The 15090-nt window shown below is 31.5% G+C and overlaps 1 protein-coding gene across 3 annotated transcripts in view; it reads right to left on the reverse strand.

The window, feature by feature from the left end:
- The window catches only part of LOC129216223 (segment polarity protein dishevelled homolog DVL-3-like), a 63438-nt gene extending 50469 nt beyond the window's left edge, over positions 1-12969 (reverse strand). For all 3 annotated transcript variants that reach the window (XM_054850589.1, XM_054850525.1, XM_054850455.1), the window contains exons 1-6: positions 12889-12969; positions 12327-12400; positions 7128-7301; positions 4484-4553; positions 4266-4399; positions 2071-2144 (exon numbers count right to left, since the gene is read on the reverse strand). In XM_054850589.1, coding sequence (XP_054706564.1) covers positions 2071-2144; positions 4266-4399; positions 4484-4553; positions 7128-7294 — 445 coding nt within the window. In that variant the 5' untranslated portion in view covers positions 7295-7301; positions 12327-12400; positions 12889-12969. The remainder of the gene's footprint in view (positions 1-2070; positions 2145-4265; positions 4400-4483; positions 4554-7127; positions 7302-12326; positions 12401-12888) is intronic.
- Between the last annotated feature and the right edge of the window lie 2121 nt (positions 12970-15090).

A 15090-nucleotide genomic window follows, 5' to 3' on the forward strand; every position in this document is an offset into this window, starting at 1 on the left:
TCAGTAAAGTAAAACCGCAGTGAAACGAATATGATGATGCTTAAATGTCTGATATTTTATTTATAAACAGGCAGAATGATATTGAATGGGACAAAGGTTGAAAGAATCATCACTAAGTTTCAATAAATTTGCTTCAAAAGTTGCCTTTTAGTGTCTACAGTGCATTTAATCATCCACAACTTGACAGTATTTTGGTTCTTTAAAGAAAAGCCACATAGTTTAGTTTTTTATGTTTCTAAATCAGATCTTTAAAAAAAAAACCATTTAGTAATGAATCGATCTTCTGATTCAAAAGTATACTTGTTTTGTTTACTTATTTGCATATTTTCAAATGCATATAAATTAATTAAGTGCGGAAATTTCAGAACATGTTTGATTCCTGACATTGAACGTGCAGTGGGGTCGCATTGATTAGTTTTGCCACCCGTATGTTGGGCACTACTGTTTTAAAGTATTAGAATTTATCTTTTTCTATATTCTATTGCCTGACTAAAGATCTTTATTTTCTAAAACTTTCAACAAATTGACAGTTTTTTGGTTCTTTAAAATAAAGCTGCATTCTTTAATAAATTCATGTTTCTAAACCAGATATTTATTCCTTTATTTAAATAAAAAATTCAGAAGTGAATAAATCTTCTCATTCAAATGTACTTGTTTGTTTATTTGCACATTTTCAAACGGCATATAATTAATAGGTTCAGGAATTCCAGAACATAGTGTTTGATTCATGATATTGAACGCAGCAGTGGGTCACATGGATTATTTTTGCGGGTCGTATATAGGGCACAAAATCAAGAATGTGCAAGTTTGCAGAATATAAAATATTAGAAGTGTTGAAAACAATGGTAAATTCAAGATGAGTGATGTCCAAGCAGTAAAATCACATTGCAAAAAAAAAAAAAAAAGACAAGCTGCGGCTACAAAAGTGGATGCAATGAGATTTCAAAATTCAAATTTGTTTTTGAGATCGTTCTATTTTCCAGTTTTATTAGCTTTTATATGTTCAATACTGTTAAATCACTCTAGGTTTCTAATGCTCTTTTAGCTACAGTTACTTTTCCCCCCCAGGACATTTTTCCATGACTTTAAATAAATTTCCATGACTTCAAATGAAAATTTCAATTTTCCATGACTTTTCCAGGTCTGAAATTTACTTATTTTTTTTTCCATGACTTTTCAGGATTTCCATGACCCGTACGAACCCTGTGTTAAGTCACTCAAGATTTCTAATGCTCCTTTAGTTACTTTCTCTTTGTCCAGGACATTTTTCCATGACTTGATATAAATTTCCATGACTTTCAATGAAAATTTCAACTTTCCATGACTTTTCCAGGTCTGAAATTCGCTAATTTTTTTTCCATGACTTTCCAGGATTTCCATGACCTGTACGAACCCTGACATTAAAATAATAAAATAATTAAATATTTATTATTTTAATACATGCAAATATATTTAAATCTAAGTAACGTAAAATTTAAACAAAAAAAAAAAAAAAGAGTTCTGGCACTATTATTCCAACATTGCTTTTTGAAAAATTCTATAATAGGGGATAAATCTTCTTTTTCCAAATTATGAAGAAAATTATAGGCTTCTGTAAATCTGACGAACAAAACTTAAGGGATTCTGCTATAGAGCACAAAACTTACTTGTATGTTTCATTTAAAACCAAGTCAAATATAATGGATATATTTGACTTTTTACTTCAAAGAAATAATTATGCCAAAAAATTGATTAGATCAAGCACATTTCAAATCTTGGGCCGTCTAAGGTGACTAAAAATGAATTGAAAGTGACCAAGCGAATACCCCGAGTGTCCACCAAAGCTCATGATTTCTCATATTGCTCAATATACAGTTCAAACTAAAAGTTGATGTATGGGACTTTTTTAACCTATAATATCGACATGATGATGAGTATACCAGCTCCAACTCAAATTTTAATGCTGAATTTTAAAACTGGGAAGAACAGGATATTCTAGCTACAACTGCTAGCATTATAATTGGGTTTCATGGAAGGAATTATTTGCGATTTCTACACACTAGCACAAGACTACAACACATAAGTTTATACCTTTTCTGGAACTAATAACAGATTCTGTTTCTGTACAAGTATCACCTAAATCTCTATGATCAAGGGCAGTTGCACTGAAAAATAAACAGCAAATTTGAACAAGCAAGAATTTTACACATAAGATACTAAAATATTATGTCATCTGACTAAAATAATTTCACATCAATATAGCAACAACTGTTAAAGTTCAATTTCAACATTTTCCATGATTTTTTATGAATTCTTACTTGTAACTTTCCATGAGTCATGGGATGTTAATAGAAAAAAAAACATTTTCACAAGAGTTGTCTGAATTAAAATTTTGCGAAAATAAAATTGCAACCACTTGAGTTATGTCTTCCAAATCTGCTTTAGAAAATTCAAATTAAAGGAATATGTAACGAGCTGAGCTACTAATAATAAACAAAAAACAATTAATGGATCGTGACATGATTTTCATACTCTATTACCATCCTATGTCCATTATGACCTTTTTATTTTCTAAAACCTTCATAAATTTAAGGTAAATGCTGGTGAAAATCAATGATAATTTTTACTAGTGGTATGAGCTTAACAATGAACTTTGATGCAAATAGATTAAAATTTTGGGGGTGGACTTAGGAAAATGACAAGTGTGTAAGTTTTCAACTAGACAATATAAATATAAGAAGGGTTAGAAATAATCATTACCAAAAAACCACTGATGTGATGATAGAATTATATAGTAAGCAAAGCAAGCAAATTTTATAGAAGCAGTCACAACTGGATTTTGAAATAGATAAAAAAAATGGAACCTGCTCGTATACAGTCGAACCTCCATATATCAAACTTCCACATATCAAAATTTTCTATATATCGAAATCCAAGCAAATTTCCACATCCATTATATAGAAAAGTTGTTCCTATATATCGAAAAAAATCTCTATATATCGAAATTTTTTCGAGGCATTGGTAATTTTTTTTTTTTCACTTTAGAATGTTTGTCTCATGAAAAATGAAGGTTAGGGGAAAAAATTATGTTCACTAAAGGTTGTCTCAAAACTCACAAAGAATCTGGGGTTGAGGGGAGTGCATATAGGTTGTTGCTCCGTTCCGGAGTTCTTCAATTCCCTCAAGTTTATTTCAAATCTTAGTTACAACCAGTAATACAGTAAAATCCATTTCAAGTTAACCCTATTGTCTGTTGATTATCGTTCCTAGTCTTTTTAGCTTCAGTGAAAATCATTCAATTTAAGTAGATTAATTTTTAACTTTTCTCTCGATTACATTGTCAAAATAAAAATCCCCTAATGTTGCGAATCAAGTTGAATTGCCGAAGAAAGAAGATTTATAAAGGCACAAAAATGTGATTTCTGGGTAAATGTAGTATTTCCAAGAAATCGGAAACCCGTAATAAAAGTACTGAAACTTAAAGAAAACTTTCACTCAAAAACATGAAACAGCATTACAATTGGTTTTTAGAAACTATGCAGTGCTCACAGTACATGTTTCACACTCAATTTTTTAATTATTAACTTTCATTTAAACTGATGCTCGTATAAATTAGAAATTGGGTTTCACACCAAAAATTATTTATAATTTAATGTCTCAGGAGATTTTCGTGATAAACTAAGATCTTTTGTATAAATCAAAATTTCTATACCTATATCGAATTTTTTCGGCAATTTTCTACTTCCATATAAGAAGGGTAAAAATCATCTAAAATGTTTAAATTTAATTCCTACTCAGTAAAATTTGTTAATTACATATAATTTAGAACTCCATAACCAATTGACAGTTTAAATGCCTTTTGAGCATTTTTGGCTGAAAATCATGACTTATGATGAATTTTGGCAAGGCTTGAAATCCATGACATTCAAATGCTACCAGTTATGACTGCAACATTCTTGCCTCCTAGAGACAACTCTTCAACTCTACAGGGCAGGAGTCAATGCAAAGCTTACCTCCATTACTGTTCCATGGGAGATTATATTTTTTTGGTCAATTATAAAGTTCAGCTTTTCTTTTCCAAAATTAGTTTTTTACTTTAATGATTGATGCACTTTACTGCCAGTCATGTACTTTAATGTCAGTCTACTACTTCATTACAATTTAAAGTACGCCATTGATCAAATACTGTTTGATAAATAATTTATCACATATGTTTGTCAACTCCAAAACTTTTATAGTCATCTTGCATTACATTTCAATTTGAATAGTGAAGAATCAAAACTTACTGGAAAGAAGGTGGCCTGCTATCACCAATACCAACAGTTCTTTCAAGGGGTAACCTCAATTCAGATCTTTGCGACATAGTGTCGGTGCACTGAGAAGTGCTGTCAGAAAGGCTGCTGCCTTCAGCAGTCACAAGCTATCAATCATAAAATATTAGTTACAATTTTCATCTAAAAATAATGCTATGATTCTTAAAAGAAGTACAGATTTAAAAACATACCCATGATACAACTCTCCCTCCAACACAAGGCAATTTTGCATTGTCATCACTAATTTCTTCTTTAACAACACTAAAAATAAAATAAATTAAAAAATGTGTATTCTATTTATCACAGTCATTCATTACAAGAAGGAAGAAAATGAATATTTTGCAGGTAATTCTTGTATACCTGCCTTGACACAATTTTTTTTTTAAACCTTAATGTATCTTATTTATGAAAATTCTTAAATATTCTTCTTTTAAAACAAAATCCAGCATTTGTTCTTAGCTCTTTTATTTCAAGAAAATAAATGAAGGACTTATTTTTAAAAAAAGAAAACCTATAAATACAGTTTAAACTCCATATATCCAACTTCCACATGTCGAAATCCCAGCAATTTTCCACGTCCATTACATAAAAAAATTGTATCTACTATATATCTAAAAAATCTCTATACATCTAAAAAGAAATTCGAGACATTTGGAGATTTTTTTCTACTTTAGACAGTTAGTCTCATGAAAAATGAAGATCAGGAAAGAAAATTAAATTCACCAAAAGTTGCAATGAAGTCACAAGGAAGCTGGGGTTGAATAGCTGGGGTGTAGATAGGCCGTTGTTTAGTTCTGGAGTTCTTGATTTCCCTCAAGTTTACATTAAATTTTGCTTGCAACCAGTAATACAGTCAAACCAGGTTCAAGTTATCCCTTTTGTCTGTTGATTATCATTCCTAGTCTTTTCAGCTTCAGTGAAAACCATTCAAATTAAATAGATTGATTTTTTACTTTTCTCTTGAATACATTGTCAAAACGAAAATCCCCAAATGTTGCGGAACAAGTTGAATTACCAAAGAATGAAGATATTTGAAATGTCATTTCTGGCAAATTTAGTATTTCTGCAAGCAAAGTGTCTGCTATTATGAGAAATCGGAAAGTCATAATGAAAGTATTAAAACTTACAGAAAACTTTCACCCAAAAGCATGAAGTTACAAGGTATTTTTTAGAAACTATGCAGTGCCTAGTAAGTGTTTCACTTTCAATTTTTTAATTATTAACTTTCATTTAACCTGATTCTGATATAAATTAGAAAATGAGTTTCATACACGAAAATTAGCTTTAATTAGAATGTTTTAGATGAAGTTAATGATAAACTAAGATCGTTTCTATCTATCAAAATTTCTACACATTGAATTTTTTTTCCGGCAATTTGCTACTTTATTTATGGAGGTCCGACTGTAAATAAAAAAAAACAGAAAATGATACAGAACTTTTTCTGTTCAAAACTATTTAACTATGAGGGTAAAAACCAAAGGTAGAGGTAAGCAATACTTTTATCCTAAAGCCTGTTTTTTGATATTTTCCCTGTTTTAAAAACGTTTAAATTAAAATTTTGAATATTTGGCTACCTAGGAACAATAGAACATCCTATGGGGACATGAGGTTTATACATTTGCACCTTAAATTACAGTAAGGGACCAAAAATCTGGAATGCTCGGGACAACAACCTTTACAGATTTTGTATCTGGACTCACAAAATACCATAAAATATTGTACTATACATTAGGCTTCTTCAATGTGTAAAATGAATAAGAAGCTAACAGATAAAAGCCAGAAACAATGTTTTAAAAGCACAAATAAAAGATTTAAAAGTTTAATTATCTTAAAATTTAAGCTATCTATTTAATTAGCTTAAATAAATCTTTTATTTGTGCTTTTAAAATTGTTGTTTCTGACTTTTATCAATTTCTTGCACAAAGCTACTGCTTTTTAAGAGAAGCTAATGTTTTTCTTTTATCCTCCATTTTAGACTGAATGTTTTTGATTAAAGTAACAAAATCAATGATGCCGGATATTTTTAACATATTTTTACTTAAAAGTGGCCTATTTTTACAAATCTGTTTTTTTTTTTTTTTTTTCTGGCAAAGGGTATGTTTTGCATTCAGGATGATTTACAATTTCAAATTACTTAAAAAAATAATATTGTCAAGCAACAGAAATTTTCTGACTAATAAATAAACTAAAGCCTGTATAAGTTCACATTTGCATTCATTTAGTTACATTTATAATACATTTTTCAATTTATAAAATATTTCTTTTTGTTGTATCTTTTAATTTGTTGTTAATATTAGTAATAGCGAATACTAACGTGAGAAGGTAAAGATAGTATCCGCAGAAATGAATTTCTGAGACAGCTGAAGAAACACGTTTTGCATTCCATACCAAAGAACAATGGGCCTTCGACATTTTTGTTGGGCTTTATTTTCAGTGGAAACCAAATCAGCAAGCTAGTACAATATAGCTAAAGTACAAAAGATGACAAAAATGTTTTAAAAAAAAAATACAGATACTGCACTTTACCTTCTCAGGGCAGAATAGATAATAAAATTTTTTAATTTTATTTTGCTGAGTACATTTTTTTTAATGGCTACCATTTTTTGTAAATTTAGTAGCCAGTGGCAACTATTCAGAATTCCTAGACTTGAGCTTTAGCATGCACCAAACGTTTTTAACACTCTCCTCTGCAAAGTAGTGATAATGTTACTTAGGTTAGTCTGACTTAAAGCTATCTATAGGTACAATAATAATTAATAAGAATCAGTCCACTTACTGTAACTATTTTGAAGAAATACTAAAAACAAATAAATTACAAATATAATTTTCAATTACCCAAAATCGTCATCCATAGACTTAAAGAAGAACTTGTAATTTGGTCTGTTAAGCACATTTTTAAAATCTCCAAGTGTCACACGATCTGGAGGTACAGAAAGTTTAACTAAATAAGGGGTGTCTTCATCATCAATGTGGTAAATAATTTTTGTCTCCTCTAAGGCCATTCTTTTGCTGTAAATGAGTAAAAAAAAAGAATTAATCACTAACATGATTCACATATAATGTCTATGCCAACTGTGAAAAATTTAAATCAGGAAAATACCAACATTAGCCAGTGAATATTAACATTCAGATACTAAAGACAATTGCGGGAGACAGAACATTTCTAGTGAATCACCAGTTAAACTCAGCATTATGGAATACACCGAATACTCTGTTGGTCTTTGGTATACTGCCCAGTCACCATGCAAATTGAGTACTTGGTTTGGTCGAACATTTTCATATTCAGCAACCAAATGGTAAACAAATTTAAATATTCGACAATTGGAAAACAAACATACATTTCTTATATACAATGAATGAAAAAAAAATAGTACAGTATAATAGTATAAAACAAATTCAAACTGTTATTTTTTTGAATATTATCACATTCAAAGTAATTTTAATGTAAAAAATGCTAACATGTTAACTTTAAAATTTGTGGCCTTTCAACTTTTCTTAAATCTTATGACACATTGCATTAACTGCGGGAGATGCTAGTAGGTCTGTCACTCTTACAAGAGCCGCCCTTCCACTTCATAATAATGATAGTTTTTAAAAAGTTGAACATATTGGGAGATTCCACCATAATGTTTCTATACTATTTTATCTTTTCAAAGTTTTTTTCCATTAGCTCAGCATCGTAAAATCAAGCATTGGTTCAAATTTTCTTATTTTACACACTCTTACAAAAACAATTACATGAAAAATATAATTATTCCGTCCAGCTGATTATTCATTTTATAAAATTTGTGACAATTTGGGATTTTACATATGTCTAAGGATAGTTATTTTAGGAATTTTCATAAAACGCAATCCTCTCCTTGGGTTTGAAGGAAGCCCAAAAGCTTGATATTTTAGCTTTTAGATTTTGAACTTATAGAAAGTAGCCAACTTATGCTTCAAACTCAGCTTTGTTTGAAAAGGCAAAAAGTGATAACTTCCAGACATTTTTATGGAAAAGAGTTTAATAGTGAATATAAAAAGAAGGGTAAACAACTGCAACATCATGTTACTTAGATTTTGAATTTTGATCAATATTTCAAATAATGTCTGACAATATTCGTTCTACATAACGAACTAATTAGTTCAGTAATTAACAATTCTTAAACATACATCAAATTGTACCATAAATGTTATAAATAGTAATCATAGGCGTAACGTTGGTGGGGGGGGGGGGTGCACGAGGAGGCATGTATCCCCCAATTTGCTGAACACTTAACCTTTGTCCTCAGAACAGTGGCGTACCAAGACAGATGGGGGCCTGGGGCGCTACTCGAAATGGGGGCCTACCTGGTATTAAAACTGAAGTTTCTCAAACTATGTGTACGTACCATATATTACAGTAATTATTTTAAATGGCACATTTTTACATATTTCAGTAGTGTTGGTTTGATTTCGGACACTATTGTAAATACCACAGTAAAACATATGGTTTTAAGTAAAATTTAGTAAATACTATATTTTAAATAGAATTGTGCTTTGTTAGAAAATATCAAAAACGGAAAAAAGTCCTAAAATTATATTGTATCTTAAAAATTTATTGCATCTGAACATCCAAGTACAGTGAACAGAAACGTTTAGGCATTCCAGATTTAATTAATTTTAGGATAAAAATTGGCTTTTACAGAAAAAAACCCTTTACTATTCCTTTGAGTAAGACACACCAGGGAACTATTTGCCTGATAACATCACCTAATCTCAGAGAAAAATATTTTTAAAACATGCTTACCTAAATAAGGATGAAATTCATACATTCACAGTCTAAATAAAACTTTTCTGTTAGATCTCACTCACAAAAAAAAAAAAAAAAAAAAAAAAAAAAACGCTCTTTATGTTTTTCAGACAAAAAAACTCTGGTGTGACCCTATACTTGCCTGGCGCGTTTGATTGAAGTGGAGAAAACGCTCCGCGCGGCTTCGCTGGTAGAATAAAAATATTTAATGTTCGATAGAAATTAAGACAAAAAAATTTTGCGTATGCGTGGGTTTAACTAATCCGATTTCTAAAGCGAAGAGCGTAATTTTCCCCGATTATCGGACAAAGGGCTAGGAACTATTTCTTTTGCTTGGCCGTAGCTCATTTCTCCATAGTCAAGTAAACTTGCAATCGAGTATAGAATGGATGGGAGGAGGTATTATGCAGTCAAGGTCAAAAGTCCCGAAGGATTGACCAATTAAACAGTTTTACGCTGTTGAAAGGAGCATAGCAAAAAGGAAGTCCCTTTGCTTGAGTCAGAAGGGATCCGATTTGTTCTTAGAAGTTACACAGCTTCGGGCAGGAGACAAAACTTAAAACCACAGAAGTGCAGCTGGTAAAAAAAAAAAAAAATTTATCTGACTGATTTTACCAACGCCACAAAGGATAGATAACTTCTCATTTAGGAATGGATTTTCTTGGTTATATGTTTGAATTTGGTTTCAAAAATAGTGTATGAATTAAGACTAAACCATCGTAGTCTTAATACACAAAACAAAACATAAAACAGATATTTTAGCTGTATACTGTAATGATCAAAAATTATAAACGTGCATCTGTTAAGCATTAGTTTTTTTTTTATAAATTGTTTGAAAAAAATGCATAAAACTTTGCTGAAAGCACTTAACAAAATAAAAGCAAACGATTTTTATAGGCTTAGTTAATTTAAAAAATTTTGGGCCCCCATTAAATTCGTGGCCCAAGCGCTCATGTGCCTTTGTACACTAGGACGGGGCACTATGAAAAAAAGTCATATTTAACAAAATTTATGATATATACTCCCATATATAAGTAACTGATTAATATTTCTAATCATGATGTATATGACAGATTTACTGGAAAAATAAATAAGATACAATTTCGGGGCTTATGTCAAAGCGGGGCCTGTTAGACATAATTTGCCCTCTCTTTGTTTAGGCAAGAATCACTGAGAAATTATTCATTATACATAAAAAGTCAACTTTTTATTTATCTAAACCATGACATAAGGCACGTCTGGCGAAAAAGAAAACGAATTAAAATTTTTGGGCCTATGTCAAAGCGGGGCCTGGGTATCATAAACCCTCCATTGATCCCGAAGAGGTATTGATTGTATCCCTGAACAAATATTTGGTCTTTAATAAAATTATGATTTATTAAGCCAACTTGTTTAAGCATTCAAACCAAGATATGCGACAATATTGGTGAAAACCAAAAATTGAAATTTGGGGGCCTGTGTCAAAGTGGGGCCTGGGGCGGACCGCCCCCTCCGCCCCCCCCCCCCTTCGGTACGCCACTGCCTCAGAACTCTAAAGAAATTAGCACAAAAATCAAGAAGAGTATCTATTTTTTCTAATTTGTATGGCCTTAAAAATGAATTTAAACTATCTTTGCAAATGTTAGGGTGGAAAAGCGATCTGGGGGCGTTTCCCTGGCTATTTTTGGAGATTGAAACTTGAAAAACACAATTGTTAATATTTTTTATCTAATTACATTAAGTACCAAATGGGGGCTTTAGGAGTTCTCCCTCAAAAATTTTTCAAAATTGTAGCTCAAAAACAGTTTTAGATATCTTAGAAGATGTTAAGAAAAGGAAAGATCCGGGGACCCACTCCTAGAAAGTTTTTGAAAGTAAAAAATCTAAAATATGCAATTGTGGGCCATCTTTGATATCATAATGAGGACCGACGATTTTTCAAAATTGTAAATCAAGAAACAATTTTATTCGATTTTCAATGATGTAAGGGGGAGTTTTCGAAAGCTTTACCCCTGTAATTATTTGAAATTCAAGGCTATTTTAAATGATGTTGGCAAGAGAGGGGAGGGGCGGGGCGGACGCTCCCCCATAAAATTTTAGTTGTTAAAATGCAGTTTTAGACCATCTTTGGCAGTGTTACTGGGAGGAGAGATTCAAGGCCTGTCTTCGGCAGTTTTCCGAAATTGAAATTCCAATAACAAAATTTTAGATGACTGGCTGACCCACGTGAAGCATTTGCACTCAAAGGAAGAATTTTCTGATTTAAATGCAACAAGAAGATGCTATAGACTAACCAAAGCATAGTAAAGCAGCAAAATAAATTGAAATGTAGGCTACTACTTCGTTAAAATATTTTAAAAGTTAAAATCAATGTTTTGTTTCATGATCTAGAACTGCTGCTTAAAATTCTGCTATGAGTATAATTTTGCACATCAATGGAAACTTGGATAAAAATTCTGCTGAAGAAAAAATCGAATTAAAACGATATTTTTCGACCCAGATTTGAACACAAGTCCTTCGCCTTAGTAGCACGCTGCTTTATCCGACTTAGCCAATGTGTCTTCGCTCTCGGCTGTGAAGTAATGTGCAAAAAAACACGAAAAAGAACAGCTTTTTTATCAAAAAATAAAGCAATATTTAAATCGTGAATCCATTTTTCGTCATTAGCAGACACGAAAAGCTTTAAAATGAGGAGTAAATCATGGAATTTGATAAAGGAATAAATAAAATATTCTGTAGTGACAGAAAAAACAGGCTAGAAGAATCATATATAAGATGTTCAATGATATTATCCAGGGTATATTGGGGGACTCTTCCCAGAAATATTATCAGAATCTAAGCCACAAATGCAAAATTTTAGACAGTCCTTGGTGATATTCCTTATGAAAGGTTCGGGGACCTTAATAATTTAAGACCTAAAAATAGAATTTTAGATGTGTTTAAAGGCTGTTTTCGAGAGTTTGGGGCAGGGGCACATTCCTAAATGTTTCTTGAAATTGAATCACTCCCTCCAGATTAATCTTTGCTCCAAAACTATATATATTACACTTTTAAGCCTGGAATCAATCTAAATTTGGAAGTCCCCGATTTAGGCTAGTCCTTTGAACCCTTTTCAATAAAGAAATATCTTTTATTTTTTGCTATAAGGAGAAAAAAACTCCGTGCAGATGAATTTTTGTTCCTGCACATCTAATAGTAAAATGTATTCAGATGCAGATATTTCTGATACAGACCTAAAACAAGACATAAATAAATGTACATAGATTTACAAATTTTTGACTCACCATTAAAATTTACATTTCATGAATCAAAATGTAACTTGAATTTCAGTGCATCATCCTCGGTAATATATAAAGACCTGCAAAAACAAAATTGATTATGAAACAAATAAATTGAAAATAAAAAAACATAAAATATGAGATAAAAGGGAGGGGAAAAGAGATTTAATTAATAGACAGTGCAGAAGAATGAGATATTCACTACAACCAATATAACTCGAGTTGAAACTTCTAAATTTGCAATTTGAGAAGTTTAAAAAATTCGGCCTTCAAATTTACTTTGGAAAGTTTTAGTAAGGGCGATTTGAAAGTTACAAGTCAAAATATATAGAAAATTCAGAAAAACATGAATCATGTATAATTGTCAAGAAAGAAGGAATAATCAAAAACAAACATCAAGTCACTTCAGAGGCAATCTTTATAACACACCGGAGTTCCGAGATCTACAATTTACTTCAGAACTCACAAGTTTTACACTAAAATAATACAAATTATTCAATTTAGAAAATCGCAAACGGATGTCTTGAATGTTTATCTCTATTACCAAGTTTGAAAAGATATACCGCACCTGATTTTATGTAATTCTTTCATTTGTGATCACGGCCAAATGAAATTTTTTAACGGATTTTGAAATCATAAAAAATCGTTCGATCACCATTGTTTTTTTTGAAATTACAAACCCATTAAATATAAATCCGACAAAGTTGACACTATCTAATGTATCATGTCGTCTACATACAACAGCCAGTTATGACGTCATGAGCAAAGCTATTATTATTATTATTTTCTTTCGTTTCGGGTGGAAAAAAGTAAATAAATAAAATAAAAAATGATTGACACCTTAACAGTCTTGCCTGCAATCATAAAATTGATGTGAAATAAGAAAAGAACAAAGAATCTTTTGAGGGATAGCAGAGAAAATCTGCGTCATTATTTTTGGAATCGTAATGGTTAATAAAAAAATAATCTTATAATTGTAGAAAAGGTGAATGGTTTCTTGAATGAAGCTATGATTAACAATGTACGACACATAATCAAGTAATTATTTTAAGAAACATAAAGTTTTTGGCATGAAAAATAATAAGAAACGGATTTTTCCCCCAAGATTTTACGATTTTACATGGAGTGGGTAAAACTGGAGTGGTACATGTAGCTGTGCCCTCGATGGCGGGCTTTCTATTTGGAAAAGAATATCGACTTTTCTTATGGGGCATCTAGATATTTGGAACGCTACAACAGATTTATGAAAAATCGCACATAAACGAAGATTGTTTTCAATTCTCAAAAACGTTCTAATTTTCGAGCTTCAGTCCGCAAACTTAACACAAAAGACTGCCAAAATTTTTTAACTTCCGTTTGAACTTAATCTTCAGAGTGGTTAAAAAAAGTCAAAGTCTCATTCTTCTGTGACGTCATATCCGAGCGTGAAGAAGCGTTGGTGAAATTATAGTGCCTAGAAAGAGTAGTGTGCCGATCGGCGGGGAAAAAGTGAGGTCAGATCTGAGGAAAATCCAGGTGGCGCTACACTCGAGTAGTACGTTATGCTCCTCAATCAGACTCGTTTTAAATCAGCGATTGCATGCTGATTTCGCAGTTTAAAAGCCCCGTTTTTCGGATTAAACTTATTTTTGCGCATAAGACAAATTCTGTAATAAGTGCTAATTGTTACATGGGTGTTCGTTTATTTTTTGAAGCATATAAAATTACCTTATTACCTTATTATAAAACTACCTTACTTCAATGAAAATAGTAGACAATAAGGGCCCATTCATTAAATACGTAAGGGTCCCGAGGGGGAGGGGGGTTGGAAAAGCCTCTACGTACCCTTACTTGGGGGGAGGGTCAAACTCATTCTTACATAATATTTTCCAAGTCGATATTTCACATTAGAAATTGCGCGGTCAAGTGATTTGGCAGAGATTATGTTCCATTTGCGTCTGGAAGGTACGAAACGTGTTAGGATAAGATGTTTTTTTATTTGTTTTACAAAGAATTTATAGTGTAAAATATAATAAAGGAGTCGCATTGCGTACGGCATGTTTTATTTGTAATTAATATTACATCAAAAAAAAAAAAAAAGTCGAAAAAATATTCAGTTTAGATTCTTTTCAGTAACTATTTCTTTACGCAAAAGGTTTAATTTAATAATGTGAATTTAATAACGATTCCCCAGTGATGTAACGATTCAAGATTTGTTATTTTATCATTTTGAAAAACAAAATGGAATCTTACATAAAAATGGGGGGGGGGTGAAAATTCTTACGTACCCCCTACATTGGGGAGGGGGGTCAAAAATTGCCAAAATCATCCTTACGTAATTAATGAATGGCCCTTAAGTATTCAATAACAGCGCGTCTCTTATTTCTCTACTAATAATAAAAATGAGTCTCTCTGTCTGGATTTTTGTCTGGATTTCTGTCCGGAAGTCTGTATGGATCCCTGTGATGCGCACAGCGCCTATACCGTTCGGCCGATTTTCATGAAATTTAGTACAAAGTTAGTTTGTAGCATGGGGGTGTGCACCTCGAAGCGATTTATCGAAAATTCGATTTTGTTCTTTTTTTATTTTTAAATTTTAAAAACAGTTTCCGAAGTTAACTGTAAAGGTTTCGAAAGTTTCGCCTTATTCTTAATTTCCTTAACTTTTAATTTGTTTGATAAATCCATTGATTTTTTCTTCAGACGGTAAGTTACTTGATGCATGTTTTTAATTTTTCCGCAACCATACTTCTTTGTAAATTTGCTATATTTCTTTTGTTTTTCAGAGCTC

Source organism: Uloborus diversus, chromosome 1 (genome assembly GCF_026930045.1).
Source record: "Uloborus diversus isolate 005 chromosome 1, Udiv.v.3.1, whole genome shotgun sequence".
Classification (NCBI taxonomy): Eukaryota; Metazoa; Arthropoda; class Arachnida; order Araneae; family Uloboridae; genus Uloborus; species Uloborus diversus.